The sequence below is a fragment of the Semicossyphus pulcher genome, unplaced genomic scaffold, assembly GCF_022749685.1.
Source record: "Semicossyphus pulcher isolate SPU_LCO1_2020_fin unplaced genomic scaffold, fSemPul1.0.p SCAF_3, whole genome shotgun sequence".
Lineage (NCBI taxonomy): Eukaryota > Metazoa > Chordata > Actinopteri > Labriformes > Labridae > Semicossyphus > Semicossyphus pulcher.
The window spans coordinates 10485647-10499987 of NW_027211704.1; the positions used below are offsets into that span (position 1 = coordinate 10485647).

The 14341-nt window shown below is 42.1% G+C and overlaps 1 protein-coding gene across 1 annotated transcript in view; it reads left to right on the forward strand.

The window, feature by feature from the left end:
• The first annotated feature begins 2570 nt into the window (after positions 1 to 2570).
• The window catches only part of rspo4 (R-spondin 4), a 34109-nt gene continuing 22338 nt past the window's right edge, over positions 2571 to 14341 (forward strand). Inside the window, exons 1-2 of the mRNA XM_069678460.1 lie at positions 2571 to 2655; positions 13325 to 13513. Coding sequence (XP_069534561.1) covers positions 2571 to 2655; positions 13325 to 13513 — 274 coding nt within the window. The remainder of the gene's footprint in view (positions 2656 to 13324; positions 13514 to 14341) is intronic.

A 14341-nucleotide genomic window follows, 5' to 3' on the forward strand; every position in this document is an offset into this window, starting at 1 on the left:
AGGCTCTGCAGAGATGAGTCCATTAGCTGCTGCAGAGATCAAACCGGTGACCTTTACTTTGTGGTTTCCCTCCAACCGTGAGGCCACCCTGACTGCTGTTTCAGAGACATGAGGATGTCGTTCAACAGTAATACCTCAGGCATGTTGGCACGCTGCACGTTAAAGCTTGAGGTTCATCAGAGCACCTTCCTGTTCACTCCGGCTTCTGACTAACACAATATCTTCGGATGACTGTATTTGAGAGCTGAAGCCAGCTTCCCCTGAGTTCATAAAAACATATGAAGGAATTTGTCAAAGGAGCGTCTGGGGTTCATCTCATTCTGCCTTCCAAAGAGAGACGAGGAAACGTTCCTGAAGGCTGGTTTACTTTTCAGAGAAGACCGTCTTCTGTTGAACATAAAACTGCATCTTTGATCCGCTAATGAAGCTTCAGTGAGTCAGTCACTAAATCAGTTTAAAAAGACAATGAGTCCAAATAGAGACGTGACACTGAGCATTAAAGCCGCTCTGGATAAAGAGGCACAACAAACACGAGAGGATCACATGCAACACAAGGCTGTGAGTCAAAGTCGAAGCCACAACAGTGCCACCACACTGTTAGCTCTTTAGCCTTTGGCGCTAATATACTCTAATATACACACTGTGTGTATTTATCCTGTTCATGCAACTTCAACCGCATCTGAGTTCATCTAATAATCCACTTTGTTTGTTTTGTATTTTATTCTAAAGAAAGTACAGTCCTGCAGTTTCTATGATGTTTTACATGAGTTTCATGCGTGTATAGAGTTCCCTTTAGTTTATGTTGTACCAAAAACCTGTTGCTTATTAAACCACAAGAATTTATTTGTTAAAGAAAACATTATTAATATGAAAATGTGACCTGAATACTAGGTTTATATTAACCACTAATTTGGAAGAGAAATTTGATTTTTAAAGGCATAAGGAGGACATGTTGTTTATTTCTAGTCATATTAGCAACATCTGAACTAACAACTTATTTCAAACTAAATATCTTACATGCACTCAGTGACACGACAGAGTGATAAAAACTTTCTTCTTCTCTCCCAAGCTTTACCCAAATAGTTTTATTGGCTGGACTCATGAAACAAACCTTAAACTCCTTCTTCCCTTCTCTGACTCCTGCAATAAATATATGTAGTGCTTCCAAAACCGTGCTAAATATTGCACAAAAAAAGAAAGTATTATAATATATCCCTTTATAACTAAGATGGGGTTAAATGTGTGGTAATTACGTGTTAGAAAGGAAAACATTTCAACGTGCATCAGTATTTCACAACCTGGGATGAAAACATGTTGGAGGCCTAATATTTAAATATATTATAATATATCTATAGAGACCAAAACTGTTTTTCGTACCAGGCTGTAAACATGTTTATTTCTGCTGTAAAGTTGGACATTCTAACATGGGGCTCTATGGGGACTGACTCACTGCTGGAGACAGCCTCAAGTGGACACGAGAGGAACTGCAGCTTTTGGACTTGCATCGTTTTTCAGCCCTGGAGGATTCAGCTTTGAAAAATCGCATCAAAAATCAAGGAATCTGGTTGATCCAATGTTGTCATAATGTAAACCTGCTTTTTACTTTAAAATATATATTTTTTTCTGAAGCTCAAAGCTGCATAACCTCATTCTATACAGTGTCTTGTATCATAGCAACCAACCTCTAAAGGCACTTTTAATATCTGATGTGTGCAACATAAACTATTATTTGACTTATCTTCACAGCTCCACAAACCAGTTACGTTTTGTAAAGAGAGTTAATCCAACGTACTTTATCTTTCTGTAGTTTTCTTATGTTTATGATGACCCAAAGAGGCTGATATGTCTTCTACTTTTACACATCTACAACTACACATGAGTCTGTCTTTAATCCACCTATCTTACACTATCTATGAACCTGTCTTCTTACCCTCACCAGCACAACAAACAGCTGTTTCTCTTCCTCTCAGGGTGGTCAAATGAAGCTCACTCACTGGTACAGTGCAGGCAGACTGCAGCAAGATGATAAAAAGAAGTGACTGAACAACAATAGATAGAGCCAGAGGGAGGGGGCTAAAGATCAAGCGGGAAATATGGAACCACTTAGGCCCGGAGAGTACCCTATAAAGGGTTAAAGATGGCTACGGGATAAGTGGAGCTCGTTTATCGCAAATTTCACAGTGGTAGTTAAATGTCGAGCTTTCCCTCCGAGCTGCCAGTGTGGAGACGAGGCTCTCTGCTCTCCTCACCTCCGAGGCTCCTGAGCTCCTCTTCTTCTCTGGTTTATGGCCGCCGCCTCCTCATCTCAGCCCTTAATCCTGAGCTTCAAACAGGACAGAGGAGAGGAGGATTTTCTCTCCTGTCTCTCCTCTCGTGTCTCACCGTACACTCATCGCTGCTTTGGGCCTGCAAGATTACCTTCTCCTCTACATCTCCATCATCTTTTAAACCCCCTGTCCGTCCTTTCCGTCCTGTCCTCGCTGTGGATCTAAATCTTCAACCTGCCCTCCCTGGAGTCCCCGCAGATGTTCGCAGCCCGGCGCTGAAGCGGGCGCTCGCCAGTAGCCCAGATGCATCTGCGAGTCTTTGCCTTTGTGATGTCCTTGCTTTGTGAGGTGATCAGGATGGGCTCTGGTGTCGTGCAGAAGCAAAGCGGTGAGTAGGTCGAGCTTGACCATCGAAACAAAACATGTGAAGTGAGAGTTTCATTTTGTTTGTTGGTGGTAACTGAGCTGATATTCCACATGATGTGCAGGATAGCAAAACAGAAACTGATTGGATTTGCAAATTACCACTTCATTGTAAAAGCTTTATGTGTACAATGCTTAAAGATTTTTATACTCAACAAATTTAAGATACAATCCCAAAATTTGCAAAATGTTTGATCATCATTTGGAGTGGTTAGACAAGGCCAGTAGTTCTCAAAGTTTTTCCAGTCATGTGCCATCTTTGAAATAGTTTTTTCAGCCGTTACCGCCTGACCAACGCAATATATTTTAGTCTGGAAAAAAGCCTCTTTAAAAAGGTAGAATACAGCGCTCAGGCTCAGTTAACGAGGAACTTAATAACACGTCGTGAGGTTTGAACTGCTGATTTCTACCAGCAGAAAAGCACAAAGTCTGACAAGTGTTTGAAACCAGTATTGAAAATATTCCTTGTAATACATTATAGATACATTTCAATCAACTTTCTGTCATTTAATGTCCTAAAAACTGGCTTCAAACGTTCACGGTGTGACAAACGAACTTGCAATAAACTTGCACTTGATCGCATTTGTTGCGACAGTTTACAGCAGTTAACGAATGCATTTAAAATAGGAATATTACATTTATAAAATATGGTTTGAATCTCGTGTACCCCCTGCACTTCTCCAAAGTACCCCTAGGGCTACAAGTACCCCCTAATAGAGAGACACTGACACTTTACAGCAGATGAAAAAAAAGAGCTGAAGTTGATCTAAAGAATGAAGCTGACGTTCATTACTATGATGTAATTTTTATTTATTTGGTAATGAAAAGAGAAAAAATACTTTCTCTCTGCAGGACGTCTAGTTAGAGGAGCAGAAATAACGTTCATTTCTTTGATTGAATCCTGTAGAAATGACAGTAAATGAAAATGAAGACGTTATGACTTATTCAAAGGTCTTTTTTAGCCATTCACAAATTCCTGCTGCTGACATTAAAAAAGAGATCTCGTGTCATAACAGATTTTCCCTCCTTTTTCCCTCCTTTCTGCCAAATCCTGAATCCTCGTGTCGCTCCTTGTTAAGCTCTGCAGCAGCGGAGACTCCGCAGCGGTTTGGAGATTCCCCTCAAATCCACATTTGTGTCTAATGAGTCCTTAAAAAAAAACAGCACAGTCCTGACCAGGTACGCTGTGACCCTCTCGCTCACCGCGCTCTGGCATTTCCTCAGGAATTCAGGACTAATAGAGAATCATCCGGTCTCAATTACACCGTCAGTGTGGCTTCCGACGTTTCCACGCAGCCCATGTGAGGCGGGCAGAGGTGAGGCGTTAGAGGATGATTAGACCGCTGACCCTCAATCAAGGTAACAGCTTCTGACAGCAGCTTTAGACTGAATTTGTTAAAGCTGCTGCGTTTAAAACTGAAACTTGCAGAAACTTGCATGCTCAGTTACAATTAGTAATACTGCATCCTAAAACACAGGCATCTATTAAAAAAATAAAGAAGCATAGATACAAAATGCTTGTTTAAAAGAAGAACACTCTGGAACTCCAACCTTATTTGATTGTAGAAAAACTATTGACTGAGATCGTGCACATGCATCGCAGCAGCAAAGTCTTCAGGCAACTTCAGAGCATAAAACAATGAATATATGCATTGTTCAGCATGACTCAGTGTGCAAAAAAGTACAAAACCATAACACTATTGTTGCCTTAAATTTGACAAAATCCCTCTGGAGTCTGGCTGCAGATATTGATGCTAATAGATCGTAGCAGCTTTAAGTTAGAAACCATTTTCAGGTCTAAAAGGTCAAACTGTGGTTGCGGACACGACACGTTGACCTGCCGTCAGAATTCATCACCTCACACCGCCGAGATTTATGTCACCACTTTATTTCTTCCTCCCCCCTCCGCCATTTACTCCCCCCGCCCGCCGCCCCAACTCCCCGACCCACTTTCTTCTTTTCACACACGACTGAAAAGGTTTGAAGTGGTTCAGTGCGGGAAAAGTGGCCTGCAGAAGTCAGGAGGTTGTAGCCGTTATTATGTCCATTAGTGCAATTTATGTTTCTGTAGGTTACTGTAGGTAATTATGAGCACCTGTGGCTGTTTTGCTGCAGAGTACAGAGGGAGGGACGGAGACAGCAGCATATGAGATAAAAAGCTTCCCTTGTTGTGTATGCACGAATTTGCTAATGGATCATTTAAGGTGATATTTTTTGGTATTTAATGATGTAAAAAGCGCTAGATATTGTTTTATAATAATAATGGAAAGCAAATGAACACAGATCTACTGTTTGCTTCATCAGAGGTTCAATCAGAGCTTGAAGCCATTTCAGTCTTCAAACCTACAGGACTGTAAAGGATGTCATCGGTCTGTGTCGGAGATAATTCAGTTACTTCTCTGTGTGTCTGTGTCTGCGTGCGTTTCCCTCACACACCTCCAACACTAATGGGCCCTTCATCCTGCAGAGTACAGAAGCAAACAGACTTGTTTAGAGAGAGTGAGAGTAATCAGGTGCAGGTGTTGCTGCTGCAGTGTTTCACCACATGCGCGCGTTGTGGAACATTTTGCAAAAAAACAACATTTATTGAGTCTCGAAATAATTTCATCATCTTCCTCAATTAGTCAGTGTTTTGCACAACCAAAGGTCATGTTGTTGACTCAGAGATGGTGTGGTTGTGTTTGTTTGTGCAACAGCTCATGACAAATCCTCAGTAACCAAATGTGCTTTTATTTCCCATCAGGCTCTGTGCTGTTTGCTCCTCCCTCTGTATGTTAAAGTTAGCTCATAGCGTAGCAGAAAGGCAACATTTCATGGACGTGTTGCTTATTTTGAATGTCCAACATTCAATCCACGTCATGTCTGTTCCCTGACATGACGTGCATGTGCTGCCTTTCACCCCCCTACTTTTTGGCATACAAAAGTTTAACACCTACCGTTGTGTCGAAAGTGGAGCTAAAAGCTCCGGCTGTGTTCTGAGTGTGTTTCCCAAAAAACAGGAAGTCTGATCAATTTATTTTGACATGTGACAAGAGGATATTGACAGGAAATAAGCAAAAGTATCAAATATAAATTTAAAAAATGAATCTCAAACTTTAACTGCAGGTAGTGCTGAACAGGCTCATGCACCTACAGGACAGTTGTCGTGTGGCAGGGCCCTGAACTCTCATGTGTTTTCTACTCTGCACAATGGAGTTAAACGTGTCTTCCTGTGTCCCCTATGTGGCGCTGGAGAGCACAAATAATCACACACCAAACATGCATTATGTGCTGCATGTGAGGTGTAGGTTACACAGTGTAAATATCATGCAAATATGGTTGGTCACACAAGGCTTACTTTCTCTTACCAGTAGGTGGCGCTATGAATTTGACAGATTTTAAGGCTTGTGGATGTTCAGGGAAGTTCGAGACAGATTGAACCCTGTGTGTTAGAATTAAAACAATCGCCTGCTTCATGATCATGTCCACATCCTTTGACAAATCGTCTTTTATCGTGACGTCCTTTTCTTAAACTTTTCTTTAACTTTCTCTCGGGGGTTCAGACAAAGTATGAGCCCTCTAAATAATGAAAAACACACCTAAATCTCCAAATAAATTCAAAATGGCTGACTTCCTGTTGAGTTTAGGTCACTGCATTTAAAGACTGTTTTTAGTCAAGGGATTTTACATGTTCCTACTACACTTCCTACGTGTTGGGAAAATATAACTCAGGGGCTCTTTTGCTTACGTATTTCGGGGCGTTATGGAGACATTTTGCAAGACCTGTCTGACATTAAATTGTCAACTGTGATGTTTTTGAGCACCTTTAGCCTCTTAGAAGTCAAATTAATTTTAGAATTTGACAAATAAGAACGAAAACAATGAAAGAATCAGTCAAGCATTTCCCATAGGGTCTTCTACGTAGAAGCACAGGAATGAAAGCAGCGTATAAAAGCGTCATTTAAAGTCAGCGGTGTGAAAATGAAGAAGTAACTGAAGCCCCTCCCACTGAGTTATCACATGACGGATCTCTGTCAGAACTGTTATTAATCTAAACGAGTGTCATCAGGGACGGCGAACACATCCACCCCAACCTTGAGCATGTTTTTCTTATTAATGTACATATTATGGTGCATTGTGGGTATTTTGGCTCCATCTACAGATGTGGCGGCTGCTGCTGTGAGAGGAAATTACACCCTAAAACAGCATTTTTGCTTTTTCTATGAGCGAGGCCGAGACAGATAGTCCCGCCTGAACTCACCTTTACCCTCACAGTTTATGTTGCCTGACAGGCTAACATCTAATCTATGTAAGCCACAGTGTAACAATGTGTAGATTGGGTTTGAAAAATGCAGATTGACTAAGTTTATGTCCAGAATATATTTAATAAGGTGGTAAAATATCAAGAAATTAGAAACATTTTGACACAATACACATGTTTTAGACTTTACACACAACATGAAATCTCAATATCCATTAAAATATTAGAAAAATACTTAACTATAAGACTTTATTTCCTTCATGACGTCTGTGTTAAACCCGCTCTCTCAACATGTCTCACTGTCGCAGCATCATGTGGTTCATTTTTAGGGTGGAATCTCCCCTTAAACACGAGCATGTTTCCCTGAAACCCCACTGGAGCTTGTTACACCTGGTGCTGGTTAAAAGCCCAGTGCAATCCCATGCAAGGTCAAAGGTCACCGTTTTACGCTACCTAAACCTGCCGCGCCTCCAAAAGCCTCTTAAGCCCGCAGATCGATTGCACATGTGCGGAGATTTTGAGCCTGTGTCCCAGAGCTGTTCAGAGGAAATCTGCTGCGTTCTAATGAACATCTTATCATCGTCTCATCTCCATTGTTCACAACAGATAACTCAACTGTGAAGACTTAAAGCATGTCCACCTACATGTGCGAGGTCAAAGGTCATCGTTAAGTGCTTCCTTAACCTGCACAGAACAACGACAGATTGACAGGCGACCACTTCATCTCTGAACATGTCTCCTTGATTTCTCAACACACAGTTTTCATACAGAGTCTCTGCTGCTCTCGTGTTTCTGCATTAGACTGATAGTTACACTGAGATGGACTTTTTACTGTTTGTGCTCTTTTCTGAAACGTTTCTGAATCAGTTCAGCTCCTTCATGGTTCTGTCTATGTCATAACTTTCCGAGTTCAAAGGCTCGTCCAGACGGAGTGAGAAGTGCAGCATGTTGTTGCCAGAAGGCAAAACCAGTCAATCCTTCAGTGTCCTCAGTTTCCCATAATCCTCTGCACACTGGTGAGTGTTTAGTGTATGCTTGAGTGTGTGTCAATTCAACTAAATCTTACGTTTAGTAATATCAGAGCTCTTGTGTCACATATGACCAGTTAAGATGTGGTAAAGTCCAAGTTCTGGTTCTAGTTTATGTGCAGCAGAACTGAAGGTGAGACTTATATACTGCCTGCAAAATGCAACGTGCACTCCTTGGAGTAGTGGCGGTGCATTGATAGCCACTGATATCCCATATCCATATGAACCGTGCAATACAGGTTCATCCAATCAAAGGAAGAAACACGCTGCAGCTATTTGGCTCTTTACATCTACCATGAGTCTGTAGTGCAAAGTGGTAATGCTACAGGTGGTTATTGATGGCTGCAGGTGTAGAGTGACGACGGGTTGTCTAATTTTGGATGCAGGAGTTTCACTTGTGTGGAACTCAGATCGTCTACGGTCCAGCCGTCCGTATTCTTTCGGCCCCTAGACTGAGGGTTGTTGTCGTTCTCTCGCGAGGAGAGGACCTGTAAACTCAGGAATATCTCATACCATCAATCAGATACCACCTATCCCTGAACGTCTCCAAGACCAAGGAGGTCATTGTGGATTACAGGAGGGGAGACACTCACTGCTTGAGATAGTGGACAGTTTCAAATACCTGGGGGTGAGCATCCACAAAGACCTAACATGGGCTAACCACACCACTGTGACCGGGGCCACCATAGAGAGCCTCCTGACAGGCTGCTTCACCACCTGGTACGGCAGCTGCACCAGCATGGACCGCAAGGCTCAGGAGAGGGCGCCCAGCGGTGCCTCAGGAAGTCCCTGAGGGTCACCAAGGACACAACACACCCTCACAGCAGCTCTTTCTCCCTGTAACAATCTGTCACACGTGAGAGAAAATTTTTAGAAAAGTTAATATTTAAAATTTGTGTCCAAATGAGACGTGTTGTCTCTTTCAAGGGATAGTTCAGTTTGTTTGAAGTCGGGTTGTATGATAGTAGATAATAATAATAGTAAGTGTACTATGTGCAGTGGATGCGCCATTAACTCCATTATCACTCAACAGTATAAAACACTTCACACGTGAAGGAAAACAATGTCCTCTGGTCCCCACCGTGTACAGCACTTTGTCGTTTCCATAATATTGTATTATCTTTAGTTTGTTGTGTCTTCTACAAACCGCTGACACAAACAGCTGATCCGACACCGCACGCTGCAGGCGTAGTAACACGTATGTGTTGCGGTTCACACAAAGTAGTGCCAAATAAAGAGGCTTTCTTACTGAAAAGTGAAACGAAATATTCAAATATAGCGTACAATTTAAACCACTTCTGATTTTTAGGTGAGACGTTCTTATAAGTTGATAAATAAAGTGTAGAATTGACCCTATCTGCAGCGGCATATAGCCTAGCTTCCATGCTGGCACTCAGGCCGGTTTCTAAACACCGGGGCCATGCTGACCGGCATCCACTGTAGTATCTCACACAACCCCACTTCAAACAAATCGAACTATCCCTTCATGGTTTGATCTTTTCGTTTGCATGAACCAGCAGCTTCAGCCTGTAAGCCTTTTTATTCTGCAACTTTAAGTTTCTGAAACACCAATCAGTGTACAGACACAGAAATAGATGTACGATTAAAAACACGGACAACGAGCTTGACGCAGGGAACAGACATGAAACAACAGAGTTAGTGCCATGTTTATGCACAGCCAACACAGAAGCTTCAATGTGTACTGCAGAGTCAACCATAGCTTTATAGAGGTCTAACAAAACTGATGTAAATAATGAACATAACACACACACTGCTGTAGTATGTAGACTTAATAACATGCACCCTGTGGCTGCTTTGCATTCTGCCCTGCTGTTGGATAAACTCTCTTTCTTCTCCTCTGATGGATCTTCCTGTTTGATCGATCGTCTGCAGAATGGCAGCTCTAAAAAGAAAACCGTGCTCTTTGTATCAACTTTGTGTCAGCTCTGCAGAACTTAAACTCTCATTTGTCCAGTTGATGAATCGCATTTTCACCCACGAGCAGCCAGAAGGACCCGTCCGCTGAACCGAGCTGCTGCCGAAGTCAGCGGGTTGAAGGGTTAAAGGCTTTCAGCACCTGTTTCTGCTAAAGAGAAGATTTTTCTCTGATTCACTGCGATGGATTCTTTCAGACAGTATTATTACTTATGAAACATGTGATGTAAATTTCTTCAATCGGACATGATGCACGAGATTCTTCTAAAGTCTGCAGGTTATCAGCAGGACCGTCTGCAGCTTCAGCACAGACATAAAGAAACAGGCTGTGCTTATTAAATCTGCACACTGCAGCTCAGCTCAGAGGCACGCTGTGATGCCTGGGAAAATAGACTTCTGCTGTTATTTTTCTAGACTTTTGTTCTTAAAAAAATATGTGGAGGAAAAATTCAGATTTTGGACGTCTAAATTGTTGCAGAGATCTGCTTTAAATAAAGTCATGAACAAGTTTTTCAGCATCTTGTTTGATAGGAACATCTGAGCTTAATCTTATTCTCAAGAGAGACTTCTTTGGTAGAACAGCGTTTTAGGGCCATTGTAAAAACAAACAGACAAGAAACGTAGGCGGGGGAGAATTCAATTTGTAAATTTGTAAGAAAAAAATCGCAGATTTGTGAGAAAATAACTTTGAAAAGTATAATTTAATGAGGTCGTGCAGGGCAGGCAGGATGCATGGCAAGCAGCAGCGTCTGATGTGTGTGATAGTGAGAGGAAGTTTGGTTCCCTGACAAACTTTTTCAGAGCTTTTTCTAGCAAATTTTTGACTTTATTTTCTCACAAATTTGCCATTTTTTGTGGCAAATTTCTGACTTTAACTCTTCTCTTCCGGCCTTTAAAAAAAAAAAAAAATTTATAAGGGCCCTAATACGCCGTCGTAGTTTTGGTCACCTTTTAAATATAAGATTTAAAGTTTAGGTCTTAGGCTTCTAACTTGCAATTAAACCTGTTTAAGAGAAAAAGATCTCTGTCTGTTTTTTAACTGTTTCCTCCCTTTTTAATGTAAGAAAGTTGTTGTGGATCCACCTGCTTACTGCAGACAAACTCGTCGTTAAATGACAGACGGTTCGGTCATTTGTGTCCGAAGCAATCGCTCAGAATCGCTTATTTATGCCACACTTACATTATAATCTTGATCTTCTTTAATTTATCATCAGCCTAATTTTCTCTGGCTGTGAAATATCAGTATATAGAATATCAGACAGTTTGCGTGTTTCTTTTCCTTCAGTCAGAGTACAGTCTCTGCTTATGGAGGTGGATGGTTAAGGATCATAATGCAGAGGAAACAGAAGTTTGAGAACAATGATGAGTGTTTGAATGAGTTTGAAGGCATGAACTTTAATGAGGTGTAGATACTGATGTAGAAAATAAGCTTACAAAGGTTGAAACAAAGCAATTTTTCACTTCCCGAGATGCATGAACTGAGACCTTAAATATCATAACCTGGTTAAACCTGCATTTCAGTTTCTCTCTCTCACACACACACCTACACACACACCTACACATACACACACACACACACACACACACACACACACTGAAGAGTCGTCGGCAGTCAGCCACAGGTATTTTGTCAGGATCAGACTCGATTGTTCAGACTCACGCACACTCACCGCCTGCTCTTCATCTCTGCAGCAGCTTCAGCTCATCTTTCCATCCCTCTTTACCTCATCCCATCCGTCTTTCCATCCCTCCTTCCCGTCTTTCCGTATCATCTCTTATCCCCGTTGGACTGGAAGGACTCTCGCTCTGTGTGTTGAATCTTGTGAGGATCTGGGTGCAGACTGTGCTGCTCTCTGTTATAATATAATGAACCTTAGTCTGGATTAGATTTAATGCAACTGTCAGTTTACTAAAGCATGTGAAGTCTATCAACGGTGTGCAAAAAACCCTGGTAGAAGCCTTCTTTCTGTGTGTGCCAGGAGAAATACATTTCCCTCTGTAGCAACAGACAGCAGCACACTGCGCATACTTTTCATCACTCTCTGTAAAAAGCAATCTATGCTGTCTATTCTTGTGTTAAAGGAGCTTCTGCTGTGTTTGTGTGAATGTGTTTCTGCCTGCAGCATCTAGCGACCTCTATTTCATGGAGCTCAGGGAGGGATTTTTCATGGAGTCCAGAAATTCACTCTCAATCTGGAGGATTTGTGGGGTCTAGTCTCTTTCCCTAACTGCTCGCACTGCATTTCTGTTATTCTCGTACCCTCCTTCAGAGGTGGCTAAAGTAAACACATTCTGTACTCAAAGTGCAGAAACTTGTGTAAACTTGTCAGAGAAAATACTCTCTACTTTTTAAGCCCCCTGCCAGTGTAAATCAAATGTTTAACCTTATAAACATCACCATGTGGTGTTCTTCATGTACTACAAGCGAATCGGGGACAACATAAGCAGTCATCTCCATGGCTGGGCCTGTCTGCTTTTAAACTGCAGTGTCCCAAGGACAGGCTGAACAACACGTTTTCAGATTGGCAGGTTTGAGACGTCACAAACCTAAGAAGCCAATCCAGTTAATGGACGGGGTGACGCTATGCATATCATAACGTACCTATGGCAACCACTTCAGCTGTAACCTTCTTCATAATTTTTGCAAACTCACGACTGACTACTAACGTTAACGTTACTACTACTAAATACTATTTTAAGCCAGCTAAGTTGCCTCTAAACGAGATGTGTTTTGTTTTCGGCAGTAATTTTACGAAAGGAGAAGCTGAACTTAAAGAACCAGTATGAATTCGCAGTGTGGGATAGCAGATTCAGGAATTTTTAATGAGGGAGAAGGAGGAGATGCCTTAGGGCCCGATCAGACAGAACACGTTATAGCAGCTGTGGGCGTCTTTTTTGTCTTTTTTTTTAGAGAGGGACACTTTTTGTGCGCTGCTTTTGCGTTGCAGAGCGCCTCGCGTTTTTGAGGAAACGCTCTGAGCGACAAAAAACGGCTGATGACGTGTTTTACTCATTGTCCAATCGGATGAAAGGAGAGGCTGGCCTTCTGTCAGTTTGAGATATAACGGTTAGGTTAATGACAGCTAATGATTCTGTGGTTGTCTTAACAAAAGTTAAAAAAAAAGGCGCAGCGAGCTGCTCTTTATTTAACCGTAGGCTTCAACAAAAAAGGCAGTGCGGTGCACCTCACATTTGGCAGGCTGTAAAACGCAAGCCGCACCGCATTGCCTTTTTTGTTGAAGCTCTGTCTGATCGGGCCCCTAGGAGGATTTTTACAAGGTAATTAAAGTATTTTGCGGAAAAAACTTATCAGACACAATTTATGATTTCAAGCAGAGCATTTTATATGTCTTAAAACATGACTGGAGCTGCTCTTTCATTTCTTAGTTTCATGGCGCTCTTGTTTTAATCCTCTCCGTCGTCTCCTGCAGCTCACAGAGAGACATCAGAGGACTGTCGCAGCTGTCTGGAGTGTTCCCGTGAAAACGGCTGCGTGCGGTGCCCCGAGCGTCTCTTCCTGTTCCTGCAGAGGGAGGGGATGTCTCATCACGGCACCTGTCTCCACGCCTGCCCCGCCGGACACTACGGCCAGAGAGGGAAGGACGTCAACCGCTGCATGAGTATGTCCCTCACGTTAGCACACATGACTCATGTTTCTTGAGGCCTAAACAAGCGCAGGAAATGATTCTTTTATGCCAAAAGAAATAACAACAAAGTTCCCCAACAACAGACATTTGAAAAGGTTCACCTTCCTTCATTTATTCCAGAGACAAACTGGGCCAACGTCATTCTCTCAGAAATCTGATTCAAGAGATGCCAATAAAACAGAAAAGGAGTTCCTTTATCTCAGACTGCACGTACAAACTTCAAATTAACCCAGCGCTACCGGCAGTCGACATTTACAATCAAAATCCGTTCTAATGTGACCCGCTCTGAGAAATCTGCTCTCGCTGCATTGATAGAAACCACTGTGACGGGTCAACCCTCTTAAACACAAACTATGTAAACATGTTAGGAGCTTTAAAGACTCGAGCTTCCAGGAAAACAGCTGCTCTAAACAAACAAACCAGCTCGGTGCCAGTTTATGCAGCTGGCTGTAGTTTGCACTCATTCAGGTACACAACAGAACGCCGCGATGATGGAGCAAGTAAACAAGGTAGCATGTTATTGTTCCACCTCAGACAGGGAGACTGTCAAACATTAATAATGTTCCATAGAGGACTTATGTGGGGATCTTTTAATTCATGTCCTCTATTAGGTACTTGTCGTCTCCTTGCTTCCTCTACTCGCTTCTCTTCCTCACGTCTTAGCTCGTCCCAGTGAGGATGTGAGAAAGAGATGAAGTGCTTGGTTCCATACAGTCAGTCATAAGCAAAGTCAGTTACTGCTGACGTGCTGCAGAACCCTCCAGCCTTATAGTATATCTTCTTTTATATCAGATAGATAGA